The 17,859-nt window shown below is 39.2% G+C and overlaps 1 protein-coding gene across 2 annotated transcripts; it reads right to left on the bottom strand.

The window, feature by feature from the left end:
- Positions 1-2,596: 2,596 nt before the first annotated feature.
- Positions 2,597-17,287, bottom strand: got1l1 (glutamic-oxaloacetic transaminase 1 like 1). 2 transcript variants are annotated; one of them, XM_066714451.1, is made up of 9 exons: positions 17,055-17,123; positions 16,366-16,544; positions 15,968-16,149; positions 12,248-12,371; positions 11,256-11,473; positions 8,822-8,972; positions 8,415-8,580; positions 5,752-5,894; positions 2,597-2,950 (listed from the first exon to the last, which is right to left on the bottom strand). In XM_066714451.1, exons 3-9 carry the CDS (start codon positions 16,052-16,054, stop codon positions 2,811-2,813), a joined length of 1,029 nt encoding a protein of 342 aa, XP_066570548.1. In that variant the 5' UTR covers positions 16,055-16,149; positions 16,366-16,544; positions 17,055-17,123; the 3' UTR covers positions 2,597-2,810. The 2 variants fall into 2 exon arrangements, with proteins under 2 accessions (XP_066570548.1, XP_066570547.1); XM_066714450.1 differs by lacking the exon at positions 16,366-16,544 and having other exon boundaries at positions 17,055-17,287.
- Between the last annotated feature and the right edge of the window lie 572 nt (positions 17,288-17,859).

Here is a 17,859-nt window from a genome sequence, read left to right as displayed (position 1 = left end):
AGAAAAAACAGCTTGCCATTAATACAAAGCAAACAAAACATCCACCCTTTTTATTCTCCCCTCTTTTGAAACCCATTTACTAAGACAAAGCAAAAGCACAGGAACATAGTATCAAGAGATAGAACTTGTAAGTGCGGCGTTACCCTGAACGTTAGCACCACCAGATGGACATACTGTGTACAGCAGCAAATAATTGTTTGCAGTCTGTTGTGGAAACCGGGAACATGGTTTACATTCCAGCTGATTTCAGGCACTCCATTGCAATGTATTAATTGAAATGATTAAATGACATTAGACCTTGTTAGTTGTTATTTTTATGTTTTTATTTGTACTTTGTACTAGGGGATTCACATCCAGTGTAATCCAGTTTTACATTCTGGAGTGGAATAACCAAAAAGATAGAATACAATACTAGAAGTCTTTGTTCTACAGTTCAAAGCATAACGCAATCTGCAATCTGCATCTTCTCACACTGCGAGTCCACTTTGAAAACAGCCGTGGTACAGTACTGTAGAGAGGGGTAGGTACCCTTATGCATGTTTTCCTTGGTCATTTTATCACTTTGCACTTTAGCATGGATTTCCCTTGGTTTTACTATAACTCTGCTGTGCTTTCCTATGGATAAACCAATGTGTACTATAGTAAACATGCCATGGAAACATTTACTATGGGATGACAGGTATTCCCATAATCCAGTATAGGAAAGCAAAATAAAGCCATGTTGAACCCATAGGAAACAATTATAAAACTATGGTAAAAACACATTAATGGTTAATTTCCTAGGATAAACTTGAATAAGGGTAATACAGCTCTCATCTGTAGAGCTAACATGTTCCAACCCACTAAGTAGCTAACTGAGAAAACCATATCTGACTTCCTGAACACTCAACCCCAGTATATGGTGCCAACTGCATAGGGCCCATTGGGGAATTGTTGCCACATCTATCTGCATTTCTTTATTAATGTAATAATGTCTGTCTATTAACAACAAAAGCATTTATATGACATTTCTGTGACTGTCTGGCTGGCAATAGGACTTATTGTTCCTTACAGAAAGAAGCGTTACACAAAATGTGAATACAGGGTAATGGAAGTCCAGGTTCTGTTCACATGAGTTCTATGGCTTGAGTTCTTCCAGACCAACCCTTAATTATCACAGCACTACAAATTGGGCAGCAATGTTCCAGGTGACAAAATTTCAATCTTCCTTGAGACAGTCCCTTCTGTTACGCTCTGACGCATCAAGCAATTTCCATGGGAGCAGTAATTTACATCCAATCTTCCTGCAAGAACAATCCAGCCACTCTTACAAAGAGAATCTAATCAAGGACCTCTGTGCAGTGGTGCACTTAGGGGCTGTTTCATCTTTTCTTGATGAGTTATTGCTTCCGATTTTGCTTTTTCTTGCACGAAATGGTGCAAATTACACTATACAATGGGAATCCTTTATAAAAGGTCATCATTTCCTACCTAAAAGGGGATTTACAGTTGGCTTTGAATCTTGAGTTTCTGTGCTACTCTGATTGTCAACTCTCTTACCTAATGGCTTCCCTTCAAAACTCAAAAATATGGCATGCCTGATGATTTTTCTGTCTCCTCCTGCCTGCTACAGCCTCCTACTTCACCCCTGCTGCTCACACTAGATTACTGATGATTGTCTATCTATGTAAGCACAAGCCACATTGTGTTTAGGTTGCATATCGATTATGGAAAATAAAGCCAGTACAGAAAGGTAATATGCTGACTACACTAAGTGCTGAAAGTTTGTACATTGTTTGTGTAAAACAAAAAAACTGCCCCTGCATGTTTTAGTTAATGCTCTCTGAGTGATGCACAGTAATGCTGTATGCAAATGTAATCTGTCCATCTCAGGAATCTAGATTCCAGATAGACGTATCAAGCATGATTTCCTAAAATAATGGAACACTCCAGTTTTTACAGCCCAGGGGGTAACTTAACCCTATGTTGTAAAGCAATGCACATGTATCATTTTGATGTACAGCTTTGATGGTTATTCAAGTCTTAATAACAGACGCCACAGCATACCTCATGAACAGACAGACACATCATGTGGCTGAATGAGTTACATATTACATGATACAATTTCACAGTGCCGAGATTGTCCAATCAGCAGCAGGACTGATGTCCTTGTTCTGCTTTGATAAGCCACCTCAGTTCACAGAGGCCGGGGTTTCAGCTGCTCTTGACAGATTCATAATTGGAATAGAACTTTATTAGAATATAAAGTGTGTCCTTACTGGTGAACCTAAGCTGCTGTTAACGTTTTATATATCACTGCTGATCAAAGTGATTATTCAACTACTTGCATCATTGACTGAGGTGGCTACTGCAAGACTTTGCATTGATTCTACAGCACTGGGAGATGAAATGAGGAAAACTGGCTCACCTGCTGAGAGAGACAGATAAACCCTGAAAGCATGGTCAGTGCTGATTAAACAATACAAATTATTGCAGCTGTCTTTCAGGGTTGATTGACAATCTGTGTCCCATACCCCTCACAATCCAAATAATCCCAAATAATTAATTTATGCAGAACCAATATTAACTTTCATATGAATGCATTTTAAGCCAGTGCAAGTGTTCTACTAGACTTTATTGCCATTGCCTACATAACAGATGGAAGAGTTACAAAAACAAAATAACAAATTAAAGAGGTGGTTTCTTCAAGGATACCCACAAACAGTTGATGTTTTAAGAGAAGACTATAATGGAAGCTACAGTACCAGGTTCCAGCAACCACTGGGATGTTCTGTAGGTATCCAAGCGACCACGAGGAGTCCCTACAGGGGTCAGGGGTTAGAGGTCATGGCCAGGTGGATGGATTCAGCCACATAGTCCAGATTGCGGCTGTTGAGGGCACTGATGTTAAGGCTTCCGTTGCCTGGCAGGTAAATGTGTCTTTTGTTTGCCAGAAAGGCCACCTGCTTTGCTGTGGGAACAGATAGGAAGTGTTAAGGTTATATATGGAAGAATAAATACACCTTGCAGCGCTCACACAAGTGTGCCCATGTCCCTGCATAGGATCCTGTGACGTGGACAGGTTCATTTGAATGAAGTAACTACTCAGTTTGCATTCAGCAACCTCAAGCAGTCACTCCAGCCATTGCCATGGAGAAGATCTAAAGAATAATTAAGTTATCAAACCACTCGTTACTGTCTTATTACACAATGCATCCTAGAATAATGAAGGGCAATTAAGGTTTAATCTCAGCACTCAGCACTATAATCCCAGCATTACCCGCCTGAAATTTAATCAATTTCTTTGATCTTTCAAAAGCCTCAATTAGGAGAATAAATGAATGGCTTTTGGTTCTTCTCTTGTTGTTCATGTACTTATGCACTTATTTGTTATGTGTGAACAGATCACACACACTTCAGTTTATATTTTTCTCAAAGTTAAGATAAATTACAGTAAAGTATCATTTACAGAATGGTCCTGATTATCCCTAATTATTGAGGGATATGTTGTATTTAGCTGACCAGTAGCTGATGTTGTTATTATTAATAGTCTCTGATCTGTTTAATATAACTGTCTAGATTAAAGGTGGATTTGTGACAATTCACCTGTAGGGCCTCCCTCATGAAGCATTTAAGGTTTTTACTCAATAAGAAAGCAACACAATCCTGTTGCAAAACATTACATCGCTCTCTCAAGAGTCTTGGTTTCCATTTTTTTTTAATGCAGTTAAAGTGGTTTATGATGATGGCCTATGACCTTGAACAGAGTCTACTGACATTGTTATATTTGAAAAACAGTTCTTTATCAAATTACTGAATGTTCCACCCTGTGATCCAAGCAATTTTATTCCAGATCATGCATACAGAATTCACATGTTAATTTTGTGAATTCGTTTTCCCCAGTGCTAATTACAACGACTCTCTAATGCATTGAGCATAAAAGAGGTATTATTAGTATTGCATTAGTCCTTTTATACGAACATGTTTTTATGAATTCAAGTATTCTGTGTGCAATAATCTGTGCATATAAAGGCAATATTAATTGCATGTCTGTCTCCCGCATAAAAAAGGGTAATTCACTTTTACTCACATTCTACAGAGTTGGGGTTGATAATATAATTGAAGTGCACTGTTCACAAAAAGACTACACATTTTATCAGATGAAACCTTTTAAAATGATTTCATAACACATAGCAGACGAATCTGAATGAACATGATGGAACTGGTCAAAAGGGAAACAGCCATGAGGATGATGGGACCGGACACGCTGAAGGACATGGTAAGACACAGAGCGAAACCGATAGAGGCGGTAAAGCCAGACCAAGACATGTGTACGGTGGAAAGATAAACACAGATACAAACATCCTTACATATTAGAGTGTACTAGTATGCAAAGCAGCCTTTGGCATCTTTTCACAACATAATAGCCTTTGAACAATAATTATACATATTTTTGTAAAACAATCTGTCTCCTAGCTAATAGGTGTTAAGCAAGATAGATGAAACCTGAATTCACTTTTCAAAATCTATGGAATTTCTTGTTAAGCTTATATAAATCTCAATTGGAGGAGAGACAAGTTGTACCTTTGTAACAACAAGAGAAAAGCAAACCTATTCAAATGACCATTTTCCATTTAGAGATAAATCGTTTCCTCACAACAGGCTTAATTAGTCTGGGACTCTGTGCTTGGAGGGGGATTCTCTTTTAAAAAAGGAGCATTTTTTTTTTTCTGAGGCACTGCAATTTAATGTTAATTTCGTCTCTGTCCAAAGACTGCACTTCAAGTTTCCCTATAGTATAACTGTTCAAATTAGGATACATACAGACTGTTTTCCTTTTAATTTCTTAGCTTTATTGAATCCTGTAATTGCACTGTTGGTGGCTTGATTAGACCCTTTTAACCACTCTTCATAAAATTAACAGGTTAAGTGATGTGGTTTATCGCAGTACAAGAATGTTACGGTTCTGAATTCCTCCTAATTTTTCTATATTGTCTGAAAGCTAAGCAATTAGCCCTCAAAACTAATAATGCTAATTATGCTCTTATATTTTGTAAGTCACCCTGGACAATGGCATCTGCTAATATTATTATTATTATTATTATTAATAATAATAATAATAATAATAATAATAATAATAATAATAATAATAATAATAATGGTTGCATTTGATAGTGTTTTTCATGCCTAGGTCTGTGTTTCATGAAACGATGGGCAATTAAAAGTTGGGTGCTGTGGAGCAAGGCATAATTAGACAAGTTGAGGATATACTATACAGTATTCTCTTAAATATACTGGCAACAAATCTGTAAAAGCACATTGAGTGCCTGTCCGCAGCATATTTTGTCCTGCAATCTATCACATTCATCTCAAATCCACATTACAAAAACTTTCAAAATACTTCAAGAGTTCTGTATTGATATTGGTATTGGTATTGTATTTTTCATTGATATTTTTTGTTTTCCTTTGTATATGTTTAATATGCAAATAAATCTATGTTGGCTGATCATATTGTGGTCCTCCGGGATACTTTAATATCATAAATAGCTGGACTGCAGTGTGAAAACGTTCGGGAACTGCCTCCTTAAAGCAGGTGGTTTTATGAAATGAAATGAAAGACAGCAGTGCATCAGGCTGTTACAAAATAATCAACGCAGATGTACTGATTTGAGTTGGAATGAAAACCAGAAGACAATGAGCCGAGGAACAGGACTGAAGGAGCATGCTCTGCCCAGACAGACAGACAGATGGACAGACAGATAGATGCCTCACCAGTCAGGCCAGTGTAACAGTACATTCCCCCCTGCTGTGTCAGATGATCCCAGCTCCCCGGAGTCCCCAGCACCCTCAGCTTCTCTCTCAGCCTCTCTCGGACCAGCATGCCTCGCTCCACCATAGTCTTCACTACATCTCGCCTGCACAGACAATCATTATAACAGGGGTCTGCACTTCACTGAGATTTTAAACAATTTGGTGATGCCATTTTGTGAATGCAAGTTATAAAATAATAATGATAATGGTATTTGTATATGTGCTTTGATATAACTTGATTGTATCAATGTCATTATCTCTGATGGCTTCATTTACATTCTGTCGTGCCCTGGGGGAAAGCCTAGGAAATAGGTATTGTGCTGAATAGCATTTTTTGTTATATAATAATATTGTATATAGTGACTTTTATAAAATGTCCCAAAGCAGGTTCAATTTAGCAATAAACTATATTAACCCAGAAAAAAACTAGCATAAAAGGGAAAATTAGGAGGTGATCTTCAAATACAAACAGTGCCAGAGTGCCTAAAATATTAAGAGAAATGCACAATCTGGCAGTGAAACAGAATAATGTCATCCAGAGAGCAACAAAAACTAAAACATAACAGAGACTGTCCTATCACACCTTAAGATCAATGGACAGCTTCTTGTAATTTCCTGGCTTTATTCCTAAAATTTCTACTGCTATTATAAAAAAAAAAATTAAGGATGCCATGGGAACCACCAATGAATTGTACTCAGGGAATAAAATTAACACCCGCCACCCGACAAATGCGGGTAGATTTAGCCAGTGGCGGGTAAATCTGTCAATTTTACCAGCCTCTTTGGCGGGTAGCCAACAAGTGTACGGGAACTCAACTTGTTTTAATTTCTCATAATGTATTGGTCGATATGTTTCAAAAAGTGTTTTCGAATTATAATAGTTACGTTGATCCAGTTCATACACGCACAATCGGTGGAATTCTGCAGGTCTGCGCATATCTGCGAAAATCTGCGCTACAACGCGCCCCATGGCTTCCTTACAGAGAAGCACATGAGTGTACAATAATGTGCAGTGCAATTAAACTACCACGAATCTACAGCTGATATGTTAACCCTCCTAAAAGCCAAACACCCTTCTGCGAAACTAGCAATGGGAGAAAAGAAAGAAGAGCAACAAACACATTATACACGCACAGCCGGCTAGTGCGGTTTGTCCTGTATTCGCTGGAACCCATGCGCAGAGCGGCGGTGTGAGTGTGCAGTGCAGAGGAGTCAATCGTTTGTCAATTAGATTGTATAAATTAGCTAACTACACAGGTCTTATACATTTTGTATTTCCCTGTTGTGACCGGAAAACATTGCCACAAGGACGCTAATGTTAACGCATTTTCATTGCAGCTCACATTGCTAAACTGGCAAATGAATGAAAATTTATAAAAAATGAAAAAGAAAAACATATTGGTCGGTCAGTTACAGATGTAATGGCAAAATATTCCTTTATAAACAAATAGTCACAACCTTTATGGTTAATTTGAAATTGTGACAATAAAAAGTTGTGATATGTCGGCAACAGTAATAATACGGGAGTTGACAGGTCTGCTATTTCCATACGTCTTCTAATAATGCACTTTTACATAGATTGTTGTTGTGTCAGATAAGTATTCATCAAATACGACGTATTAATTTATGGGGAAACGATTTGTGATAGAGACGTGCATTTTTTGCTGAAGAGAAGCGTGCGGTTTGTTTTCATCGCGTCTTTGCCGGCGTGCATCGTATTGACCAGTGGAATGGACGTCACTGTCTGTCATCATCCCTATAGATTATATTTTTCACCTAATCCAAAGGACCTCTCAGCCCTGGCACTGATAAAGCAGGTGTCAGGTTATGCGCTGCTGTGAGTGCAGATGAGAGAGAGAAACAGACTTTTACATTGTAGCTTATAAACCATGATTTTTAATGATAACATTAATTTTAATGATTTTTAAGCGCCTTAAGAAAATACTTTGAAATTAAATGACTTTTAATGACCGTGCGGAAACCCAGAGAAGGGAGTAGCCGTGAAGAGGAAGAGGAGTATGAAGAGCGATAGTGTGTCACCATATAACACCCCTTCTTATGTGTTAGTTTAATGTGTTGATACAGATCCCCATTAGCTGCGATGTTATTTCATCTGTGATTGATTAATTTGAAAAAGATGCTCCCGCAGTCTCTACTAGCAAATGTTATAAATCAATAGAATGCAGTGTTTTGGTCAAATACCTTAACACTTGCAAGTAGTAACTGTGTGGGAGCATGTTTTATCAATGCAGATCCATTTCCCTCATACACACCTGTCTAAGAGTCTATACAGGTGTGGGATTAGCTTTTGTTATTGTGATTGATTAATTACCTGAATAAATGTCATGTTCACCACATATGTATTGACCCTCATGTATTTCTGGTGATGTTTGCCTTTGGCTGGTAAAAATACCAAGTGGCTGGTAAGTTTTTTTCCTTCTACCAGACAGTGGCTAGTTGCCAAGAAAGTAAATTGTATCCCCTGATTGTACTCCAACTTCAGTCTCAGTCTCTCTCTAACATTATAGTATTGTGTATACTATACAATATACATTATTGACAAACATCAACAGATATGGTGGAATAATAAATAATATCTTAGTAACTGAGCCTGCTCTACTCACCACTCAGCCAGGTGGGCGGGATTATTGAGCACCGTGGTGACCACCCGGGCCCCGCCCCCAGGTGGGTGGGACCACAGCGTGCGTACCAAATCCTCAGCCTGTGATTGGAGAGCCAGCAGAGTGGCGCTTTGCTTCAGGACCAGGAGAAGGCTTCCCACTCTTTCTCCTGCCGTGACAATAGACAGGAAATCACAGGGTGCCTTATATTTTGATTATCCTAGCTGTTCCTCCGTATAGTCTCTAGCATACACCAGGGATTAAGCCACAACAAAATAACTAACATTCACAGTTAATGAATGTTTTCTTGTTCCTTCTTTCATCCATCCACCTACACATAAAACCCTCTGCCTACAGCACACTGATCAGTACTGTTCATTAGAGAAGCACTGCTGCAGATCTCATCTCACCATAGAGCCTGAAGTTGTGGGAGAAGGATTGAGCGCATAGCAGCTCCAGCCCCAGGGAGACAAAGTGGCGCAGTGGCCAGGCATCACGGGCAGGGTCACCTGAGCACAGGCCCTGAGCAGGCAGCAAGAAGAAGGGGAAGAGCCGGCGTTTCTGTAGGAACACAGAAAGAGGAACCAGAGGCTATTGGTCTGACACTAGGCTCTCCAACCCTGCCAATTAGAGGAGTTGCTTCTAACTGGAGTGAGGTTGTTAGTGGAGTTCCACAGGGATCAGTACTAGGGTCTTTGCTTATTCTAATCTATATTAATGATCTGGACTCTGGGATAGTTAGAAAACTTGTCACATTTGCTTGTTGATAATAAAATAGGTGGCTGAGCAGATACAATCTCGGCAGCACAGGTTATTCAAAGGGACTTGGATAATATTCAGTTGTGGGCCGACACCTGGCAGATGAAATTCAATGTGGACAAGTGCAAGGTAACAAAAATGTCCACTATAATTACACTATGGGAGGAATAGAACTAGATGAAGTAACGCATGAGAAAGACCGAAGCAATAAAAAAAAGCAAACAGAGTTTTAGGGTATATTGTCAAAAGTGTAGAATTTAAAACAAGGGCAGTAATGTTAAGACTGTACAATGCACTAGTTAGAGCTCATCTGGATACTGTGTACAGTTCTGGGCTCCAAACTTCAAGAAAGATATCGCTGCTCTAGAGGCAGTTCAGAGGAGAGCAACCAGACTTATTCCAGGTCTGAAGGGAATGTCCTACTGAGAGACTGAGGGGACTGCATATTTTCACCCTGGATGAGAGGAGACTATGTGTCAAAATCATGAAAAGGTATCGACTACATCAAACCAGACGAGCTTTTCCAGATCAGCAGGGACACATGCACCCTGGGACACAAATGGAAATTGGGCTTCAAGGCATTCAAGACGGAAAACAGGAGACACTTCTTCACACAGAGAGTCGTCACAATCTGGAACAAACTCCCCAGTGATGTGGCTGAAGCTGAAAATGTGTTAAAATTTAAAAATAGACTGGATAGGATCCTTGGATCACTTACTTATTAATAGACACCAAACGAGCATGATGGGTCGAATGGCCTCTTCTCGTTTATAAACTTTCTTATGTTCTTCATCTTATGATCCTTATGATCCTATGATCCTAGTGGATCAGAATCTTCTGGCTCATCATTCCAACCAAACTTGAACAACTTTATAGAACCAATTATTGTCTGGAAGAGTCCCATGGTCAGAAGCGGAAATATCACGGGGGTGATAGGACATAGGCAGCAGGGCCCACCGCATCTAGGGGCCCTCCAAGGGGATCCACGTTCCACCAGATATATATATATATATATTTTTTTTCTTTTTTTTACAATTATATACCGAAGAACACATATTATTTAACAGTAAAATAATTCAAAATACATATATAATATCATAACTTATACTGCATGATTTCATTAAATCCTGGCACTGATCTGAGCTGTTGTTGCTTATTTTATGAAGTATAGTATATAGCAATGTACAGAGTCTGTCGTTATACCCCCTTGAGGGGCCCCTTTGCCTGGTACTTGCACCTGCGCCGCTGGTGGGGTGGGGCCAGGGTCTTCAAAATCATTATTCATTTATTTAGTAATTTGTTTAAAATACTTTTGGTATTTTATGTCATACTGTACCAAAACAGCATACAAATGATTCTGAAATAATTGTTTAGTTCAATGTTCATCTTTGTTTTTTCAATAAAATAATGACGGGTCTGTTTTAATATTTGATTGATGTGTAACCTGTCCTATCAGTTGGCAAGCTATGTCTGGTTTAGACTCTAGTAACTAGCCAACTAGCTATTGTTAAGTTAGATACGTAAAACAATGGATAGAAAATACAAATCAGATGCTCTGAGACATAAGGAATGACAAAAAAAGAAAAGTGTAGCTTTGAGACGCTGAGCTTAGAGTGATGTTTATTGTCCTTTGTGGAGTGAGCTAACAGTGTGGCAACCCGTTTTATATATATAAAAAACATGTTACATCTCTGCAGTGGACTACCTGGAGGACCCCGCAGTTGTAGGCTTTATACAGGGGTGGTGGGGGGCCTACAAGAGCCACAAATACACACCTCCTTTAAAAATAACACTATGGCACTCAGTATTCGTTCAAAAGTTTGAAGTTGCATGCTATCATCCTGTTTTTCAGGTTCACCAGTAGTTGTGTTTCAAAAGGAATGAAATCAGTTAAGAGAAGTGAAAACATTTCATCCTTTCACTATTTTTAGAATCCCATCTGATTCCCAACATAATTCTCCATTTTGTTGAGGTGTGTTGTCAAAATAAGAACAAAATGTTGCCCCTCTAGTAGCAAATCACTCTCAGCATTTTATCCAGACGTTTCTGCCCAGAGTCAGCTTCAGATACTGATTCAGTGCTCACCATCATGACCTGAGCAATAGAGGCCCACTGCTCTTGACTGGGGTCAGCCCCAGTGGGGCAGTGTCCTGAGGCGGAGAGCACAATGACCGCCTGCTCTGGAACTGCCTCCAGGTCCTCCAGCAGCCACTCGACAGCCACACTCTTCTTCTCTGCATCCCAGTAGCGGTAGTGGTGGACATCTCTGATCCCCACCGCCTGAAATGTTCTGGCCAGGGAGTCTGTGCACAGAGAAGGGAAAAAGGGAGCACTGACTGGAACTCAGTCGATATGACCTAGAGTTAAGGAAGTTGCTCTCTACACTGTATTGTTGCATTTGTTGCTATTACACAGCTATCAAAATTGTGTAATATAATATCAAGATAATTTTGTTAGGTTGTCAAGTTCTGTAGAACCATTATTTACACCAGTATGTCTTGCACTTCATGTCATCATTTTTTCATTTGTCAGCTTTCTTCCCTTTATTTAGAAGTTACTAATTTCTACATCCACTAGTAACTCCAGTCCGAGGTACTTTCTTTATTAGGACACTTTCTTCTCAACAAACTAACAAGTTCTCAATATATTTGCATGCATTACATGGAAACCCTATCTTATCAATTTGAGAATTAATCTTCTGTGTTGTGCTGGGAGATAACACATACTCTGCCAGTATCCATTACGGTTGTTGTTCATGCAAGCAAGCCAACAAGCTTGTTAAACAAGACCTGCCTTTTCTACATCCATGATGACTATCCCTAACTCAGATAATTATTATAGGTTACACATTTCTTCCTATACTGTCTATATTGCCAGTGCAGTACTGGAAATGGTACTAAGTTTAAACCCACTGAAATATTTTCTGTTTCTCTCTTAGCTTTCTTTATATTTATTTATTTATGTATATTTACATTAGCTTGCAGTTCACATGATTCTCTTTTTAGGTCACTGTTTTGTTAAGGCATTGAGTTCCTTTCATCATTGACTCAGGTATTATAAGAAACAGCGCCACCTACCGTCACAGGGAGAGGAGAGATAGACTGGCCCACACCAGGCCACACCCACATTGTAACAGCGTTTTAAGAGCTCCGCACCCAGACGAACTGCTCCAGTCCCACCCACAGTCTGAATTCCTGCTGCCTGAAATAACAAATCACCCAGTGAGGAAAACAGTAGGTTGCAAATGAAAAAGAGAATGCTACCCAAAGGGGAGGATTAAGCCAGTTGGTATTGTACCTTATACGAAACATCTGACTATCAAAGCTGCCTATAGCCCTTTCTGCACATCATACATCTCTATCTGCTTCCTGTTTGTATATATTGCCCTGCACAGACTACTACTTCCTCTTTGCTGGGAGCCAGAACTCCCAAGCATTACCCAAGCAACATCCGTTAAGCAACAGGAGCTGCCACAAGCCAGCTCTCCTGGCTCTCAACCAGGAACAGTACTACAATGAGCTTGACTGTGATGGTGTGTGCAGCCACCCTTAAACGTTATAGTACAACTGAGGGGCAAACAACAATATTTGCCCTGTGTTCAATACCTCTACAGCATTGGGACAATGTTCACTCTACTGAGAATGCAAATGAACTATATACAATGCAGAGTGGGTAAGGCAACAGCACTAGGGCAACAGGTCTCTGTTTGACAACAAGAGCAGGAGTGCACCTCCTCAACTAGCTCATTGCCAGGAGAGGCACCATTTTATTAATTCATAAAAGAACAACATACAGCTCTGGGTAATATGAAGATTTTGTTATATGCTGCCTAGTGTTTGCAATGAGACAAATCTCCAAAAAGTTATTTAGTGACCTTAGGTACTTTAAAATACTTTATGAAAGTTGTGTTGAAATATATTGATGTTTGAGCAAATTATAAGACTTTGTTTAGCAAAAAAAATGTATCTTCAAAAATGTACCAAAAATATATGTAGTACAGACTTGATATTTGTGTTTTGGGCTTAGGGCACCATAGATAACATAATGCACTGCACTGCAACAACTAAAATAAAATCTTTTACTGCATTTTCCTATCCAAAAGGCATTTGTTTTAAATATTAGTATTCAATAAATGTGGATATTTCAAAAAGATGTTTGAAACTTGTTATTCAGATATGTGGGGGACCTTACAATATGTTCTTGAAGTTTTTATGAAAAATATTAAAGTATTGGTAAAACACAACATATTAATTCAACTGAGGGATTTTATGAACACCCTCAGGTGAATGTTACCTGTTGTAAACAATAAAAACCAACAAACCAAACACAACACTTCTATAGTTATATAGTTCCATTAATTATTTGTATCATACAATTGCAGCTCTAAATGAAGAGCTGCAATTTTATTATACAAATAATTAATGGAACTATATAACTATAGATAAATAACAATGAGAGCAACTATGTTACATAATATTAAATAAATATAAGATTATTTTTATTTAAATAAAAGATTTTAAAAATGCCTGAGAAGACCTTATGCCGGGGTCACACTACACGATTTTAAGCCGATTTGGCCCCCATGACAGATCGGCACTGATCGTCACCACAGGCAGCTGGCCGTGCAGTGAGACGGGCTGATGCGTCGCTGCCTGCGATCTGCTCGGAAGCTACGAGTTTATTAAACGTGTTTCATATTTACGATCGTGGAGAGTGACGTCATCAGCAGCCAACGAGAGCCGAGCTGACTGAAGCAGAGAAAAGAAACAGAAGAATAAACATGACAGCAGAATAAGATTGTCATACGTAGTTATTAAAATACTTCAACTACCAATGGTTGTTTCGGCGCAGGTTATTTTAAAATAATATACGCTTTTTGTGTTTGTCTGCACAGACGAACACACACACAACAGCGGCTTGTGGTCGCGTTCTTTCCGCAGTTTTATTTCTATTTTAAAAATCTAAATAAATAAATTAAAAAAAAACATCTATTTGTGAGACTCTTATTTTGAAATTGGATATGCAGAAATTATTATTAATTATTTTGACATGAAAAAAGTGGGAAGGAATGAAATAAAAGGAGACTTGGCAAACGGTTTCTTTCAATAGATGTATTTTTTTCGGTATAGTAACAAAGTTTAAGGTTTCAAGAGATATTGTCACAAAGTTACAATAAATAGCCTATACTCCGTTTTCACCCACCTCGGCTGGGATTTTATTGTACTTTACTATTGTACTATATATATATATATAAACACAACATCGTACGTAACAAATCGCAAGACTTCAGTGTCGTTTTGGCCTAAGAATAAACATAAAAACACTTCCCCAAATCGTATAAAACAGTGCAGCCAAGCCTGAATTCTAGCATAATCATAACTGAAAGAATACACATTGTCATTGGATCCCTGTCATAATTTGATTGATGATCGCTTCGTAGTCAACTCCATTATTATTACATTACAAACATGCTCTCCGCAAGACATCCAGCTCGCTTCAATGTTCATCCCGCTCAACATCCACTCCTGGGCGCCCCCTAGCGACGACGTGCAGGTGACGGCACTGGACTGAGGGGTCGCGCTGAGGGATCTGGCCCCTACTGGGCAGGGCTGTGCACTCCTTCCACTTCAATTGGTTTTATATTCAAATGCATTGGCGGCGGCACAGTATTTTGGGGGGCTAAACTACGGTGGGGCTAATCCATACAGTGGCGGGTCTGAATTTCAATGTGAATACACGGGGCGCAGGGAAAGAGCTGAACGGGTACAAAATTCAAGACGAGACGAGAAATCCCGGTGGGGATCTGACAACTGTTGGTTGCCGCGCCGCTGAAGCCGCACTGGATAAACTGATATTAGCGCATCGACCTCTCTCTGTGAAACCACCTTTTCTACACTTACACACATTAAACACACTGTACTGTCGACTCTCAGCAGCGGATTCTGCCATCTCCAGTCCTGGCCAATCAGAATAGAGGATTGTCAGACAGCAGGGTCTGTGAAGCCGCTGATTGGTAGTTTCACATCAAAATACACAGCAGTTTATATGAGGTGATAATTACGGTAAAATAAATACATAAGAATAACTTGCAGCTCCAAAATGTCATCGAGTGGGAAACAAGCTGTAGATTTGTGCTATATTAATTGCACTGCAAATATTATACACTTAATAGTGTTTTCATTTACTTTGTCAAAGTATTTCCACCAAGAGGAAGCCATTGTTCGCGTTCTTGTAGCGCCGCAGATCTGCGCAGATCTGCAGAATTACACCAATCACATTGGCGGAGTCGCGCAGATCTGTGACTGTCAGCCAATCACAGACAAGCAATAACAAATCCCACCCTTACGTCAATCTTCATTACAGCTACATAGAGAGCCAATCAACCGTACAGGCTTCAAAATAAAATCTTTTTTTTTAATTATTATTATTATTATTATTATTATTATTATTATTATTATTATTATTTTAACTATCGAATGTTAGATTCACTTGTCGATAGTGGCCATCTTTAACGATTTCTTCAATTTACGACTATTCGGTCTCATCCTATATATATAATTATTTATTTTTTATATATATATTAATGAAATGAATCTATGAAAACATATGTTGTGTTATAGTAGGGAATGGGTACTGCAGACCAAACCACCCCATCAGACTGCTAGTGATTATCTAGATGGTAGCTTATAAACCTTTAATAATATCAAATGTATTTTATTTACAGGCAGCTGACTGACTTGTGTAAGAACAATCAGATCTCGCAGTCATGGTGACAGCAGGGAGGTGAAGCATATTACCCGATTTTCAATGATTGCAGGGCTGTCTCTGCCCAGTGCCAGCTCCATCACACTCCTGGTGAATTCTGGGAAGCCCAGGGTAGGCATATAGTCTGAAGTCAGTGTGGGGTCACCAGCTGCCTGCAGCCGGATCTTCAAAACGAGAGGGAGCACAGAGCACTGACCATCCTCATTGAGGTGCTCTGAGAGAGAGACAGAGACAATAGAAGTGAAGGATACAAAGGTGTAATGCTCACTAAACATATCATCCTTTTTCAAGGCGAGGTGCATTCAGCCTTATATGTTATTTGAATGTGGTGGTTTGATTTATGTGAAGCATGTCTATATGAGTCAATGGATGTTGTACATGGTCAACAGATTGACAAATGGCTTTCAGTCATGGATCAACATTGACATACCCTCCCGGTCTTTTCAATGCAATTCATACTACACCAATACGAGGAATGTAGTGATGCCCAAGTAAGCGGGCAGCGGTGTCTAGTAGCGGCCAGGGGGCTCTGAAGCGGAGAGGTTCAATCCCAGTGGGGGACACTGCTGTTCTATCCTTGAGCAAGGGACTTTACCAGTAAAAGCCCAGCTGTACAAAATGGTAATTGCATGTAAAAATAATGTGATAAAGTAAAACTTTATAATAACACTTGTATGGGTGTCTTCTAAGAAATGTAATAAAATAATAATAAACAAATAATACATACAAATAACAAAGTTAAGGTTACACAACATTATGACACCAACTATTTCAGCACCCGCGCTGTGCAGCACATCCCCATCATTGCTAGGGTCTTAATGGTGTAGTCACTATGGCCTTTCTGGTTGCAAGTTGTAGAACTGGCAATTTACTGTACATATTTGTCAATGCATTTCTGTACAGGGAAAATGGCAGAATAAAAAGGCACATTATTTTATTAATAATCATCAATGTTATTATTAATATTATCAAATGAATACACATTGGTTGTGTGCATTGTGTATATAGATTTAAATTGAGAGCTCGTTTGCTGAGCCCGGTTTCCAAAGCGAGGCACAGGTGAAGCACTTTAACGCGCACAGGAGAACCAGCAGCGGTGTACGTGATGACGCAACTCACCCCTTCTTCCCAGGTGGACTTTACTGGAGTGCGTGTCTTTAGTAAACGCTGCCAACAGCTTCCTTTCCGGGTTCGGCGGGGCAATGGCGATGTCGAGGAATGCGGAGAGAGCCGACATATTTCCCCGTCTGTGTTATTGATGACTTTATGACCGTTAGCCTACTCCGCGTCCACGGCAGCTCCAGCACACGCACATCGCTGCTGCTGTGTTTACACTGCGCAGCTGCCCGCTGTGTTGCTACGAGACTGGTTGCTTGGTAATGTTTGGGGATGGTATTGTATTCTGTCTTTTTTTTTTTTTTATCTAGACAGATTTGTTCTCCAAACATAAGTCTTAATGAACCATGCCTTAATTAAGACTACGTTCACATGTTAAACTTTATACAATAATAATAATGCACATGAAATTAGCCCTGTATTGTAAGCATGTGCATACTAATAAACAATACATCATGAAACAAACAGACATTCATTGCAATTATTCAATGTTAAGAAACTGGAGTGTCAGATATTAAAAGATGCAAGCGTGTGAAATGTACTGGTGACCAACTTTCCTGTATCAGTCAACAATCAGTAAAACATTAAAGAGAAACACAATAATTAAATTATTGTAAATTACTTACATGGGCAGCTATAATTAGTATTATATTGTAATAAAACGTGACCTGGCATGGTTGTGCTCTAAGTGGATTGACACAGAGTAGTGTGTATCTGCCACCACCTTATTGTATAATGGGACTGTTCCTGGATAAATATCCATAGAGAGACAGAGACAGACCAGGAAAGGACTCTCTGACTGACACAC

This window comes from Amia ocellicauda, chromosome 9 (genome assembly GCF_036373705.1).
Source record: "Amia ocellicauda isolate fAmiCal2 chromosome 9, fAmiCal2.hap1, whole genome shotgun sequence".
Classification (NCBI taxonomy): Eukaryota; Metazoa; Chordata; class Actinopteri; order Amiiformes; family Amiidae; genus Amia; species Amia ocellicauda.
This window is presented reverse-complemented; position numbering and strand designations above follow the sequence as displayed.